Source organism: Oryctolagus cuniculus, chromosome 10, assembly GCF_051225735.1.
Source record: "Oryctolagus cuniculus isolate XC-2025 breed Fujian yellow rabbit chromosome 10, ASM5122573v1, whole genome shotgun sequence".
Taxonomy (NCBI): domain Eukaryota; kingdom Metazoa; phylum Chordata; class Mammalia; order Lagomorpha; family Leporidae; genus Oryctolagus; species Oryctolagus cuniculus.
The window spans coordinates 69,480,047-69,495,702 of record NC_142876.1 but is presented as its reverse complement, the minus strand read 5'-3'; the positions used below and the strand labels follow the sequence as shown (position 1 = coordinate 69,495,702).

Below are 15,656 nucleotides of genomic sequence, written 5' to 3'. Positions count from 1 at the left end.
AGAATCCTATGGAAGGTAATATGGGGACAGTATTTATCTGAGGCTGTATTCATGCTGTGTTTTTATGAGTGGGTTTGCTTGAATATAAAAAAAAAGACAGAACATTCTTCCTCTAACAATCCTGAATCTCCCTCTAAGGGTTACCATGGCCATCCTTAAAGTCTCTCTCCACTGAAGTAAATATTTCATCTTCAAATGCAGTGTTTATCACAAATGGCAAAAGAGTATTCTGTTAGAAAGTTCAGAATCTAATATTTTTATTTTGTAAGAGAGTTAATTTTATCTGGTTACATCTGCAGAGCCTCCAAAATTCTTGCCCATATCATCAACACCCCAGCCAGAGAGGCGGCAGCCACCTCAGAGACGACATTCCATTGAGAAGGAGACCCCCACCAACGTGAGGCAGTTTCTGCCCCCATCCAGGCAGAGCTCCCGCTCTCTTGTAAGTATTGGGAAGGAAGACTGCCCAGTAACATGAGGATCAGCTTGAAAACCTAGAGTCATTAGCTTCCTAAAAAGATGATAGGAGAATAAAACTTCCAGAAGTTAGAATAGCTATAGAGAAAAGAAGCTGTAACCGCAGAACACTGGGATCTGCTGAAGTTCTTTTTTTTAGGTTGTGATTTGTTGTTAGAGCTTCAGATGCTGCCGCGGCAGATGTGCCACAGTGAAGGGAGATAATGTGGTTATTGTGAACACGGAGGGGATTGTTTTTTGTTTTCCTGGTGTTTTTCTAAAGACTTATGTTTTTAAAAGATAGATAGATAGATAGATAGATAGATAATAGATTTATTTGTTTATTTATTTATTTGAAAGTCAGAGTTACACAGAGAGACAAAGAGGTCTTCCATCTTCTGGTTCACTCCCCAATTGGCCACAAAGGCCGGAGCTGAGCTGATCCAAAGCCTGGAGCCAGGAGCTTCCTCCAGGTCTCCCACATGTTCTCAGGGGCCCAAGAACTCAGGCCATCTTCTACTGCTTTCCCAGGCCATAGCAGAGACCTGGATCGGAAGTGGAGCAGCTGGGACTCAAACCGGTGCCCACATGGGATGCCGGCACTGCAGGCGGGAGCTTTACCTGCTACACCACAGCACTGGCCCCACGACTTACTTATTTTTTGAAAGGCAGAGTAACAGGAAAAGAGGGAAAGACAGAGAAAGAGATCTTCCATCCTCTGATTCACTCCCCAAATGGCTGCAACAGCCAGGGCTGGGCCAGGCCAAAGCCAAAAGCCAGGAACTGCATCCAGATCTCCCTATATGGGTAGCAAGGGCTCAAGTACTTGGGCCATTATCCGCTGTCTTCCCAGGTGCCTTTACAGGAAACAGGATCAGAAATGGAGCAGCTGGGACTCAAACCAACACTGGAATATGGAATGCTGGCATTACAAGTGGTGATTTAATTGCCTCTCCACAACACCAGCCCCAACACAGGGAGTTTGAATGGAATTTAAAGGGTTGACATTTGGGGGCTGGCAATGTGGTGCAATGGGTTGAAGCCCTGGCCTGAAGTGCCAGCATCCCATATGGGCACCAGTTCTAGTCCCGGCTACTCTACTTCCTATCCAGCTCTCTGCTATGGCCTGGGAAAGCAGTGGAAGATTGCCCAAGTCCTTGGGCCCCTGCACCCACATGGGAGACCTGGAGGAGGCTCCTGGCTCCTGGCTTCGGATCAGTGCAGTTCTGGCCATTGCAGCCATCTGGGGAGTGAACCAGCGGATGCAAGACCTCTCTCTCTGTCTACATCTCTCTGTAACTCTGTCTTTCAAATAAATAAAATAAATCTTAAAAAGGGTTAACACTTGATCAGTCATGTCTGTTTCAAAATAGCATTATTTAAGAGCTAATGATTTTTTGACCATTCCTAATAAGATTCATCTAACCCCCAGATATCCACTGGAAAAAAAATGCTATTTTGATGAAATAGGAGTATTGCCTTGGCAGTAGTTTACCAACAGAAAAACATAACTCTGACCAGCTCTGTGTAGTTTTGAACTTTAACATCAAAAGACTTTTGTTAAGTGAATAAGTTGTTGCTTTATCATAATCTGTGTTTATTGTCTCATCTTAGAAATATATAAGAGGGAGCTCATTGGTGATCTATTTCCTAAGTCCAGTAATTAGGTTATTCTTCTCTTTACCCAACTTTTCCTAGAAACTAGTGTATCATTTCACTGATGTATCTGGTCCTTATGGTCATATAATATAATTATTGAGGTCAGATTAAATTAAACATAAAAATTATCAGTGTAAAGGAACCATCGACCATAGTGTTATGTTAGCTAATAATAGAGGTTATGCCAAGACCTTCAGCCCACACCAGAGACCAAGAGATCTGGCAAATCTTGGTCAGACTGTGAGCGTGTATTTTGTAGAAGAGGGAGGAGAGCAAGAAAAACTAACTGCAGTTAGTTGGAAGGGTCCCTGTGAACAGGCAGTGGGAGAGCTGGGTTCACCTAGGTGGAGCTCAGGCTGAGGGAAGGGAGCAGAGACCATGGAGAGGTGCAGGGTGGCCCTCACCCAGTGCCTTCTGGCGCCAGCTGAGACAAACACGAACATCCAGCTGTGCAGCTACTGTCCTTGCCAGTGGCGTGGGAATCCATAGATATCAAACGTGGGTAGTAGTGCCCTCTAGCTTGGTAAGCATTGTTTTTACAAGTATGGTAATTAATTTGGAATTTTAGTTTAATTTTATTAAGCAAGAAATCATTTTGTATTTGACTCTATTGCCCTCCCTTTCCTTAGTATGTCTGAAGTGTAATTTTTTTCATCACCTGGTGAAGTGACTGGGGGTGACTGCCCCTCTAGGTGAAAGGCAGGCTGTCAGAAAGTACTTTTACAGAGACAGAAGCAAACAGTTCCTTGGTGTATACTAGGGGACTTAGAAAGTTTATGAGAAAATGGATTTAAAAGTTAAATTTACTTTTGGTGCATTGAAATTTTGAAATCTATTCATAGTTTTTTCACACTATGAATTTCCCATGAACTTTTTGAAGACCCCCTGGTATCCTTGTGTTTTCTCAGACACTGGAGGCGGTTACCTCTGTCCCTTAGCCCAGCAGCGCCATTTAGGGGACTCAGAACGTTCACAGGGCCCCCAAGCTAGAGAAATGCGAAATCTGTCTTTGCTGTGGGAACTGTACAATCTCTAGGCATGACTTTGGGATTCGGTTTCTGAGTTAGATGTACGGATGCAGACATGGTGTGGACCATTACCATCCTTGTGGGGTTTTCTATTTTGTTTGGTTTTTCTTTCATTTCTGTAATTAGTATTTGTAGGTCACTCATGTTCAGCGTTATTTTCTCCTTTTCTTTTCTCCTGCCATTTTCTTTTTCCCTTATCTATTGTTCAGGTTCCTAGGATAACCAGTGTATGGCCCAGGACGCCTTTCCGACCACTTTTTTCTACCATACAAGCAGCTTCTCTGCTCAGCTCTCATCCTTTTGAAGCAGCCATGGTTGGGGTAGCAGGGGCTATGTATTATCTGTGTGAGAGAGCTTTTACCAGCAGGTGGAAATCCTCAAAGGTTGGCCTCTTTCTGCTGGTTCTGGGAATTATTTTACTCTCTGTATCTCTTTGACAGTGATACTTCAGCTATTGCATTCTGCGAGAATTAACAGCTTAGATGGGCACTTTGCTTCTGATTGTTGATTCCAATCTTGTGTAGGATGTATAGATCTCGCTATGATCTCAGTTGAGGGGGAAATGACTTTGAAAGGACAACAAACTCAAAATGCAGCATCAGATTAGATGTCCCATGGGTGTTTGTCTATTTGAATGACCTCGTTGTCATCAGGGTGGTGCAGGAGGTCCTCCTGAGAGCCAGAGCATGCTTTCTTCTGGGCCTCCCCTGCCATCAGAAGAGCGATCACTTGTTCATTCAGCTGACAGAGTAGCTCCTGCCATGTAACCAAGCTCTGAGGGCCACGTACCCAAAGGATGGCCTCCTGGGGCCAGAAACCTGTCTGTTCCCAGCATGTCATAAAGCTGCCTATGGTGGTCAGGGTGTTGCTTCTCTGGGAGGAGAAAATTTAATCTTTCTTTTTATTGATGTGGTTATTTAAAATAATTGTGTATTTTCTTTTTAGAGATCTTTGCACAGAATAATATATTTTACTACTATTTGAACCTTCACATTTTTTGAGTGAAATAAAAAGCCCTGGGACCACATTGAAGCCCCTCTGGTCCAGTGTGGTTCTCAGGGTCCCTAACAGATGACTCAGCGGCAGCTTCTGTGTTATTCATCCTCATTACCCATCTTGGTATAGAAAGGAGTCCAGATGCCAATGAAATTGTCATGAAATATGGGGTCAGTCTCTGACCTTTTTCCCAGTTTAGACCTGCCCTTCGGACAGCACCTGCTCAGGTGCAGGGGTGTGCCTTTTAACCCTGTCACTCCTACTGTGACACCTGAAGACCTGCATTTTTTTTTTTTTTTTTTTTTTTTTTGACAGGCAGAGTGGGCAGTGAGAGAGAGAGACAGAGAGAAAGGTCTTCCTTTGCCGTTGGTTCACCCTCCAATGGCCGCCGCGGCAGGCACGCTGCGGCCGGCGCACCGCGCTGATCCGAAGGCAGGAGCCAGGTGCTTCTCCTGGTCTCCCATAGGGTGCAGGGCCCAAGGACTTGGGCTATCATCCACTGCACTCCCGGGCCATAGCAGAGAGCTGACCTGGAAGAGGGGCAACCAGGACAGAATCCGGCACATCGACCGGGACTAGAACCCAGTGTGCTGGCGCCACAGGTGGAGGATTAGTCTATTGAGCCACGGCGCCAGCCACCTGCCGCATTGTGTTATGGATCCTCCCCAAATAGAGGTGTGGTATCTACACACCAAGGCCACATACTACTTCAGACCAACAAAGGATTCACTTTGAGTTTTAAGGCTTAATTAAACTTAATAGTTTTTATTTAAATTTGCCTCTCTCTCGTTTATTAGAAACTCTTACCCTGTACACAAGACTCCCCCACCATCAGAAGCCTGCGTCTCTGTATCTTTCAGAGTGCTGGTAGCTCCACAAGAACAGCTGAAGCTTAGTTTGGCTTTGGGGATGTTGAATTAATCTTTTTGTTATTTGAGGGGGAAAAACTAATCCATAGCAACTATTTGTCACTTTTTTCATGTTGCATTAAAGTTTTGTTGTCCTTGGGAAAGCTCTAGAATTAAAACATTAGCATTTGACCTGATGGAAATTATTTTACTAACCCAAAGTATTTTTTAAATTTAAAAATATATGTATAGGCATATAACACCGCATAAATTTGTACAGTTAAAATAATTTTTAAAACCTCCAAACACACTAAAACTGAATTTTTTCAATTTCAGTAGCCTCCTTTAGACCTTTAGTAAATTTTAATGTGGAAAAAGCATAAGAAAACAAAAACCCAGGATCTCTTACTGCATCCTCTGAAGCACTTGATTTGCATATTGTTCAAAGCAGGAAGTTGGAGGAAGTATGCTTGACTAAGGGCTTCTGTGACTTGAGACTGAAGAGGGGAGCTCAAGCTGTCAGGTTGATTATGTGTGCTAGTAAATCCCCACAAATAAAGAACAATTATTGTCTCCCTGAGATGTTTACCAACCCAGGTATCCCAGTAGCAAAATTACTGAAACTGGCACTATATGGTACCTTCCTGGCAAGTACAAGAACAAGTCTGTATACCTGGTTATTTGCTAGATAACAAATCCAGTAGCAAATATCTGGTTATTTGCTAGATGCATACACTGTTTTATTGCAGCTTAGCAGTTTTATCACATAGTTAAGCCATCGGAAAATGTGTCATAATCACATCCATCACTGATAAATAAAAATGATCCTAGAAAAACTGCTTTGAAACATGTGAAAGTGGAGCTATCATTCAGCCACCACTCCTTCCTTAGTACTCAGTTGCCATTTTTGTTGTTTTTAAAGATTTATTTATATGAAAGGCAGAGTTACAGAGAGACAGCTTCCATCCACTGGTTCACTCCCCAGATGGTCACAACAGCCAGGGCTTGGCCAGGCTGAAGCCTGGAGCCTGGAACTCCATCCAGGTCTCCCCAAGCATTTTGGCCATCTTCGACTGCTTTTTAGGCACATTAGCAGGGAACTGGATCATATGTGGAGCAGGCAGGACTTGAACTGGCACTCATGAGATGCTGGCATCACATGCAATAGCTAACCCACTGTACCACAACGCTAGCCCCAGTACTTAGTTTTAATGGCCTAACCTTCAGAGAGGCAGTTCATTGTTCCCACTTGACACTACTCTCTTTTCTCAGGATGGAGCAAAACAGAGCAGACACTGAACGTGCCAATTTAATCCTCTCATCTTTGAAAGCTGTTCCCATTGAAAGAGGATATTGTGTGATGGGTGATTTTTTTTTAATGAGTATTTTGGGAATCTTAGAGCAAATTCTGCAACCTTTCAGAACAAACCATCCCCTGCCCTCCAAATACTAAAAAGCTCTTGTATTACAAATATGGTTGTAGGATTTTTTTTCCCAAAGCATGTTTAAGCAAATTTAATGTTCCTTAAGTTAGCTTAAAGAGAGATGACTTTGTATTGATTTTCAGTAAAAAGCAGTTCTTCAAACTAGATTTTTTAGTAAATGCTAATGTTTGCCAAATTTGCAACCTAGATTTTTGTTGTTTTTTTTTTTTTTTTTTCTGACTGAAAGACAGAACTGAATGTTAAAACTCCATAAACTGTCTACATTCACAGTCATGTGCTTTCCCATTTGGCTTGTTTGCATCCAGTCCCGAATGCCTGTGAGCAATGCTATTGTGTGTGTGGGGGAGTGAATTATAATGTGTTTGTGCTGAGAACATTCAGTTTCAGTGTCACTGCACCACAATGGCCCCTTGAAGCCTGGCAGGGTCCAAATGCACAAGACTGTTCTGTCTTTCTCTTAGATCCTCCAATCAAGTGTGGCCGGATGGGGAGCGGATGGGCCTGAGGCTCTTACTCAGTGGGATCAGTTACATCAACATCTTTTGCAGCTGTTTTTAGAGAAGCCATTAACATAAGACAGCCAATATAAATATTTATTATTAAATTCTTCTGAGTTTCTCCACAGCTTCCCAATGCTGACTGTACATTCAGCAGTTGTTGAAAGTAACAGCAGAAATTCAGGGAGCTGCGGGCAGCCTGCAGAGATTGCCTTAGGCTACAGATCTTTCCCATAGCCTTTCCAGGAGGACTTTTTAAAGGGTGCTGATGTAACTGATCACTAAATAATGCTTGTCGGTATACATTACTAACCACCTTCTTTGGGCTATTCTGGGTACCACAAACTAGTTTTTAAAACAGGACCAGAATTGTAGATTTGCTGTTTTATCTATTAAAATATAGTATACAATAGAATACCAAGTAATATATTTGCATAATCATAGGAGAAAACTTAAATAACTTGGTTTAGAGCAACAAAAATTTTTGAAGATATCTAGATACATAGCTTTGCTTAATGGAATAGAGTTACTTGAGGCAAAGTATTTGAACAAACACAAGGAACTTCATTTATTGGAAATTTCGAAAGGCTGCAGATCCACATGGTCCCCAGAAGTTTTCTGCCTTCAGTAGCTTCAGTGTGATTACAAATGATGTGGTCCCCAGAGGGAGCCAGCTCTAGCCCAGTGATCACGGGAAACCTCTTTTCTTTGAATCTACTAACCAAGTGAGCCGAAGGGAAATTCTGCAGTTCCACAGTGGGGGCGGGAGTGTCTTACTCATGTGGCATTTTGAATTTCAGGAGGAATTCTGCTACCCAGTGGAATGCCTCGCTCTCACTGTGGAGGAAGTGATGCATATTCGGCAGGTCCTGGTGAAGGCAGAGCTGGAGAAATACCAACAGTATAAAGATGTCTACACCGCCCTGAAAAAAGGAAAGGTAGAGCCGTTTAACGTTAACTGAGCAGCATGCTAGAAGAATGGCCAGTCCCAGATGTGCGCTCATAGCCAGAAGGGACAGGGCATGAGGGGAGCTTGGGAAGGAAGATGTTTGGAGTCTGACATGGTTATCCCAGTTCCGCCTCATAAGAGGTTTATTTTTTTTCCCTGACTCTAGAGATCAAAATCTGTGGAAGGTTTAAAAATAACATAAAAATAATAGTATTTATTTGTAAAACTGTGTTTAGTCAGTTTTTTTTTTTTAATTCATTTTATTTATTTGAGAGACAAGAGAGACAGTCTCCCATGTACTGGTTCAGTCCCCAAATGCCTGCAACAGACAGGCTGGGTCAGGCCAAAGCCAGGAGCCAAAATACAATCCTGGTCCCAGGTGATTCGGGTCCCAGTCATCGTGCTTTTAAAAGCTCTCCAACTAAACTCTATTTGAGCAACAGAGAAGGATTTTTTTCAAAACCTCCTCACATCAGTGAGATGCTTGAGAGCTTGGCCTTTTATTACCTTTTGAAATAGAATTATCATCACATACCTAGGCAGACATCAAAACAGGATTCCTGAGTTCCACAGAGTATCCGTGTGAAGCCTGCTTAGACACAGAGAGGTAGGAGATCAGCTCTTCCCCATGCTTCTTTTCTCCTTCTAACTTTGTATTTTTTAGCTCTGCTTTTGTTGCCGAACCAGGAGGTTTTCCTTCTTCACTTGGTCTTACACCTGTCAGTTCTGTAAGAGGTAAGGTACTTTGTAATTGATGAAAAGATCAACTGTAAAAGAAAGCAGAACCAATGGCTTCCATTGTTTCATCATTTTTCTACCCAAGAATGATGTTAGAAATGAACGATTCTTTTGTATTATCTTGTACTACCCTCGCAGGTTAGGAATATTGATTTCCTTAAAAATCTGGGTCAGGCAATTATTTGGTATTGAACCTGGAAAATGCTTCTCTGCATGTTATTTTTTTTTTTTACATAACCAAGATTGAATTCTATGTCATGTTTAAACAGAGAAAAAAAGTGACTCATGTGATCCCAGGATAGACCCCCCCAAAAAAATTCCAAACAGATAGAAATTGATTTTATGTCAGAGTTAGATTGTACACATTAACAGCCTTTTTGGCAATCCACAGTTGCATCAGTTTGTTACATTCTGGTAAGAATCAGAGAGTTTTTGCAATTTATTATAGAAATTCACAACCATGCAGCCATTCCACTCCATCAGTATCCATTGTATCATACCAAGTAATACTTGTGATTCTGTACACAGGCCCGTGTGCTCACAGTGTTGCAAAAAGGTAAGCTGAGCTTAGTTAAACTATAACTATGCTAATTTTAATGACTCTGCCTCTTTAACAGTACTGCTCATTCTCAGTTTTATTTGGGATAATAGATGCGGCTGCCCTCCAAGCCATACTCCACACTTCCTATCTTTTCACTGGGACCTTCAGCCTTGCAAAGAGGGGAAAGTTGTGTGAGGTCAGAAAAGACCTCCACTGGCCACCATCGGCCGCTCCGGAGCATCGCCAGGTGAGTGGGTGGCTTGAGCCTCCCCAGCCCCGTGTCAAAGGTGCTGCACCTTTCCAGCGCTGACGCAGGGTTTTGTTGTTGTGATTGGTCTGTTGGTTTTAATACAGTTTTAGACTTGCATATAAATTTCTAAAACATCCCAAAGATAACTTTTCAAGGGATAATGGCTAGCTGCTTGAAGGATACTTTAATCATACAGTGTGTATTTTTTTCTGCTTTACAAATAACTGTTGTGTTGTATAAACGTATTTATAACAGACTTTGTTTTCAGTGGAGTTGAAAACCTTCATGCAACAGTCCAATCCTTCTTTCCTCTTCCCTAGTTTTGAAAGAAAATCTCTTTACTCCTGTGTTTACAATGGTTTGCAATAGCTTTGACTTCCTTTATTGTTATAGAAGCAGAAATATAGCTTTATAGCACCAGCTGACAATTTAGAAGAAAAACAAGTTGCCTGAGTATCAATTCCTTCACCTTTAGTGCAGGGTAAGGTTGGTGTGGGTCCTAAAGAAGGTGGAAGAAGGCAGTGGGTGAGCTCAGGCACCTGGAAGGGCCGAGAGGCTCACAGCGATCTGGACGGTGGGTTGAGGAAACTGTGTCCCAGATGCCTGCCCCCTGCTCGGACCCCTGTCCTCTGAGACACCACAGCCCCTGGCAGCCTCAGGGGAGCTGTGCTCCACAGGCTCAGGGCATGTGCCTGACAGCTCTTGTTCTTTTTTTTTTTTTTTTTTTTTTCTTTTTTTCTTTTTTTTTGACAGGCAGAGTGGGCAGTGAGAGAAAGACAGAGAAAGGTCTTCCTTTGCCGTTGGTTCACCCTGCAATGGCCGGCGCGCTGCAGCTGGCATATCGCGCTGATCCAAAGGCAAGAGCCAGGTACTTATCCTGGTCTCCCATGGGGTGCAGGGCCCAAGGACTTGGGCCATCATCCACTGCACTCCCGGGCCACAGCAGAGAGCTGGCCTGGAAGAGGGGCAACCGGGACTAGAACCCGATGTGCCGGCGCCGCAAGGCGGAGGATTAGCCTAGTGAGCCGCGGCGCCGGCTCTTGTTCTTTTCTGTATTTACTCTGAACCCACTGTCTGCCACTCAGCATATTCTTATTTTGTTTAATTAAAATAATAAAGGAGTAGATAATTCTTAGTTGTCTCAAACACTGCAGAAAACTTTATTATGATATTGGTCTCCTTCATTCTAACTCTCTGGAATCCAACTAACCAGTTATCCAAATACAGAGACTAGTTGGGGAAGGGGAGGCATATTAGATCAATATACAAATGACAAGAAGACTGGTCAGACTGTATCAGGATTAACATCTGTTTACTTCAATTTCTATCATCTGACCCACCATCTGGGTCAATTACTGCCCATTGCTGGAGACATAGGTGCACTGGATCCCTAGGGTTAGAACCTTCAAGTCCTTCTGAATCCTCAATAGTTGATTAGCAACATGGACTTTAGCTCATTATAGTTGTTAGAATGCACAGTCCACAGCTGTATGCAAAGCAGGTGAATACCCTGTCTTCCAAAAAGCTCTGTCTTCCAAAAAATTCTCAATATTATTTTGTAATAAAACAAGTTTTCTGCTTTCTTTGCTGAAAAAAATATTTCTGAACCTTGTCTCCAGTAAAAAAAATTCCTCTTTGGGAAAACATGACATGATGAAACCACTCATCTGTTTCATAATGTTTTGGCAGCAGACTTACTTTTTCAGTACATATTTTCTTAGTATTGCAGTGAAAGTGTAAGTAACAATGCTGGACATTTTGGGGGTTTTTCTTCCAGGTTCTCCTCAAAATCTAAGTCTGTGGACAGATCAGATGAAGAACTGCAGTTTCCCAAGGAGCTGATGGAGGACTGGAGCACGATGGAAGTGTGCGTGGACTGCAAAAAGTTCATTTCCGAAATCATCAGCTCAAGCCGACGCAGCCTGGTACTGGCCAACAAAAGAGCCCGGTTGAAAAGGAAAACACAGTCTTTCTACATGTCTTCACCGGGCCCCTCAGAGTACTGCCCCTCCGAGAGGACCATCAATGAGATCTGAGCCTGTGCCTTGCAGTCACTCTGTGTCCAGGCTGGCACGGGTGTGCGAGAACACTGACCCAGGCCAGCTCTGCTTCCTGCGGTTTATTTAACAGGCTTGAATTTGCATTAGATCAGATTTTTGCTGCATCACATTGTTCCACAGACTGAATGCTGTGTTCGTATCGATTGATGCTATGTGACAGGTCAGCCAATTGCTCGTTTGCACTGAGAGAGGACAAGAGTTTGAAACTTGCTTTTGTGAGTGTGTGGCTTTGGAAGCCTGAAACCTTTTCCTTGGCTCAGTTCCTTACTCGTCTTCAAATTATTTCCTGACTAAGGCAAAAAGCTTCTCACGTGAGAAATCAGTGTGACAGAGGTGTCGATGTTAGCACAATTCTAAGCAGTAAGTCATATTGGCATTTCCACATGACAGTGTTCCTATCTCATGTACATAACAGCCCAGAGCCTGCCCCGCGCCAGGCACTTGCAGGCGGACCCAGCTCTGTGTCACCTCACGGCACAAAACCTACAAGACACTGCTGATACCATCCAGCTGATTTTTAGATCATTGTTGCCCTGAGACAAAAACTGCGTCAGGGGCTTTGCACCTGCATCCCAGTGCAAGACATCGCAATAAGCTGTGCCCCACAAGGACGGCCGGTTCCTCTGAGCAGCCGTGGTTTGTCTGGTGCTCTGGTCCAGTGTCTCCTGAGTGGGTGACACTTCATTCCCTGTCATGGATGTGTAATAATGGTTACCAGTAATTTGATAAAGAAGGTCTAGGAATTAAGTTTAGTGGGAATTTCAGGACAAGGGAAAGCTACAAACATGTTGAACTGTTGAGTGTATTTTGGTTAACTGTGGGAAGGGCTGGGACAGCACAGGGTGCCAGAAGGAAGGCGCTCATACATTTTCAGCATTTTTCACAACTTTATAGTACAGCCGTCATGACTAAATTCAGCCACAATTTGGTACCTAAGGCCTCAAACTGAAATTTATTTTTATAAATGAATTTTAAAAGAAAAATATATCTAGTTCCTTTAAAACTACCAAAATAATTAACCTGCTGACAGCAACATTTTTGGATGCTTTTTGCAACTAGTTTTCCTTAGAAGTGACTCAAATGAGTAGGTTGGGTTTTTGATGAAGGTAGATTGGAGGGCAGCTTTGTGTATCTGAAATTTCTCAGTTTCTTTGGCCCATCCCACGTGCTTTATCATTTTGGTGTGCTTGGAATGACCAACCAATTCAAATTGCCATTGATGTTAGGAAAATTAGATGGTACACATACACAATTTCTTGAAAGGTACAAAACACAAATGCAATCAACACTGTGACAGCACCATTTAACAAAAGGCATGTCTGTCACATTTCATAATACATCAAAATATAGGAACATTTCTGTACTAAGTTAACAGTAATACCTCAGAACTGCTCCAGTAGTAATTTTTAATGGATTGAAATTTTAAATTTAGTAAATGGCTTTAAATTACATAATGAAATAAACTTTAACAGTTGACTAAAGTAATGCATGTTAACAGTCCCGTCTGTATTTGCATGTGAACGTGGGCCACCAGGGAACCCTTCCTGACAATGTAAGCTCAATTAAGTTTATTATTTTTAAAGGCTCTTGTTAAAGGGCTTTAAAAGTTATACCAGGGGAATATCATTTATAAAATTTTCCATGAGACCACCTGAACTTCATACTGCAGTTAGGTGGAAGCCATCTCCTTTGATGGCCACAGGCTTCACCGTCCTCAGTGGTCAAGAGGTCCACTTCCAGGAGAGGGAGTGGTGGTCTGTGGCACGTAAACCTGCACCTGGGCAGTGTGTGTTTTGAAATCTAAGAAGCTGAGCCACCTGAATGAGAATTTTGTTCACATTCACAAAGCAAATACCTAGTAACTGCCTTCACCTCTCCGGGTTTATGATACAGTATAGGATGACTTGGGCATTGTGATTACCTCTTCCCAGAGCATCAGAATGTGAATGCCAACAGCGTGAACAAGGTTTGCCAGGGGCTTTAAGGAGATAAGTGCAGGTGTGTCCATGTGAAACCGTTTGCAGAAAGTAGCTAAGAAAAAGCCCAGGCACAGTTACTATTGTAGAAGTTAAATTAGCATTATTTTGGGTGCCAAAACAAATGTTTGGATTTAACCCTCTCTCAACGTGAGTGTGCCTGCTCCTCTACATTCTTGAGTTAGCTGATTTCCCATGGAGTGATTCACTAGGAGTTATGGAGCTTGACTTTCAAATCCTTAGCCTAGTCTGATTTCAGGCAGAGCCTCCTTTTCGCTCCTATAAAATAACCCGCAGTGTTTCTCTTTGTCCATGTTTCCTGCTGCCCAGCTTTTACTTCTGATCCAACAACAAAAATATTGTTGTCTGGCTGGACTCAGTTGATGTCTGATGTGTGCATATCTGAACCCATCCCTCCTCTCATCCAGCTCCCTCCCAGTGTGAGCACCAGTTCCTTTTGTCCCGTCCACCAAGAGTCACCATGTTGGGAACCCTCTGCTTCCCTCCCCATGGTGTAACTTTTTATCAGTGTCAGAGTATATAACAATGTTTGTAAATACTGTAATATATTTATTAATAATTGAAAGGCATTCATTCAGTGGACAATGGGGATTAACTCTCCCAAGGCAAGTGAAAATTAAATAATTTATATGTACATTGACTTAACATTGTCTTACTAGATTTTGAGTCTTAAGCCTTTCAGGTTAAACTAAGAAGGTTGTTAATGTAGGAGTTTTTAAAATGTCTTATGTTTGAAGCGGTTATGTGATTATCACCATGAACTCATACCATGAAATTTTTAAGGCTTTTATTTTTCTAACTATATTAATAAATACAGGACTGGATTTTAGGTGTCATACGGAAACGTGAAAGTTTTAAATCATGTTGCTGTGTGCTAAAGCAGACTAGTGAAGCATTTTGTACGTGCAAAACTGCTGAAGGACCGAGAAGAAACGTGTACTACTGACTGGCTCCCTGTGTGTGTCAGAGTCAGGCATTGTTGGCATTCAGGGTTACAGGATGGTACCAAGTGTTTTCCATTTTATTTTAAGGAAATTTATTTAGGGAAGAATAAAATGGCTTTCATCAGACCTCCTGTGTCGAGTACCTCTGGTCAGGTGATGCTGTGTGCTTTGGTAACCAGCTGGGAGGAGTCACCCAGGGCCGAAGGCACGACACTCAGCAGCAGCCGCCAGGAGGCCATGTGTCCACAAGGCCACTGTCCACAAGGACAGCCCTGGAAAAACAAACCCCAGAGCTCCCAGACAGCTGTGACTCCTCTCTGTAATCCTGGTAGGGTAGGAAATTAAAATTGTACGAAGAACACATGACATTTATTTAATTATGTAAGTCACATAACCGGAGACCAATTGTGTGTAGGTGAACCTTTTTAAAACAGCTTTATGGAGGTAAACAACAACAAAAACCGTATCTTTTTAATGTGTATGATTTGATGAATTGGGGATGAAATTTTTATATATTCTGCTTAAACAGAATTTTCCCAGGGACATAGTCCTAAAATATGAACTCAGGGAAGTTGTTCTCATATTAACTGAAACAGAGCAGAACACTGTCCCCATGCACACCGGAGACCTTGTGTGACACTGAGTGGGGTATTACTTCACTCACACGAGCTGTCCGCTCAGCTGCCAGGCATTCACTGGTAGCTCCTTGCACTGCAGTTTGCGATGTATGTATCTAGCTCATCTCGTGCCCCGAGGGTCCAGAGATACAAAGCCTGTGGGCCCTGTAGGTGGGAAAGGCCCTGGGGAACTCTTAAAGACCCCAGTTCCCTGATGCCTCTGCGGACTGCACAGGTGTTACAGAACAACCTCCTGAACCTGGGTCTGCTTGCCTGACACGCAGAAAACCAACTGACCCTGGGGTGATGGAAGAAAGGAGGTGTTCAGTGAGAAGCACAGAGCAAGGAGTCGGGCAGCCATCACTAAATTCCCTGGCTCCCCCAAAGAGTTAGGGATGAAGGTTCTTACAGATTGAAATTGGGACTGGGGCCAGCAACAGCAGCATCCTATATGGGCCCAAGTTTGAGTCCCAACTGCTCTGGTTCCAGTCCAGCTCCCTGCTAATACTCCTGGGAAAGCAGCAGAATATGGCCCAAGGACTTAGGCCCTGCACCCATGTGGGAGACCTGGACGGAATTCCAGGTTCCTGGTTTCAGCCTGGCCCAACCCCTACTGTTGGAACCCTTTGTG

The 15,656-nt window shown here is 43.0% G+C and overlaps 1 protein-coding gene across 4 annotated transcripts in view; it reads left to right on the top strand.

Annotated features, from left to right (window-relative positions):
- SPIRE1 (spire type actin nucleation factor 1) overlaps positions 1 to 14,534 on the top strand; it is a 204,887-nt gene extending 190,353 nt beyond the window's left edge. For 2 of the 4 annotated variants that reach the window (XM_017343990.4, XM_017343991.3), the window contains 7 exons: positions 300 to 442; positions 3,353 to 3,526; positions 7,730 to 7,867; positions 8,543 to 8,613; positions 9,145 to 9,172; positions 9,268 to 9,404; positions 11,185 to 14,534. In XM_017343990.4, coding sequence (XP_017199479.2) covers positions 300 to 442; positions 3,353 to 3,526; positions 7,730 to 7,867; positions 8,543 to 8,613; positions 9,145 to 9,172; positions 9,268 to 9,404; positions 11,185 to 11,443 — 950 coding nt within the window. In that variant the 3' untranslated portion in view covers positions 11,444 to 14,534. The remainder of the gene's footprint in view (positions 1 to 299; positions 443 to 3,352; positions 3,527 to 7,729; positions 7,868 to 8,542; positions 8,614 to 9,144; positions 9,173 to 9,267; positions 9,405 to 11,184) is intronic. The other 2 variants (XM_008261008.4, XM_070050511.2) reach the window with 1 other exon arrangement.
- The last annotated feature ends 1,122 nt before the right edge of the window (positions 14,535 to 15,656 follow it).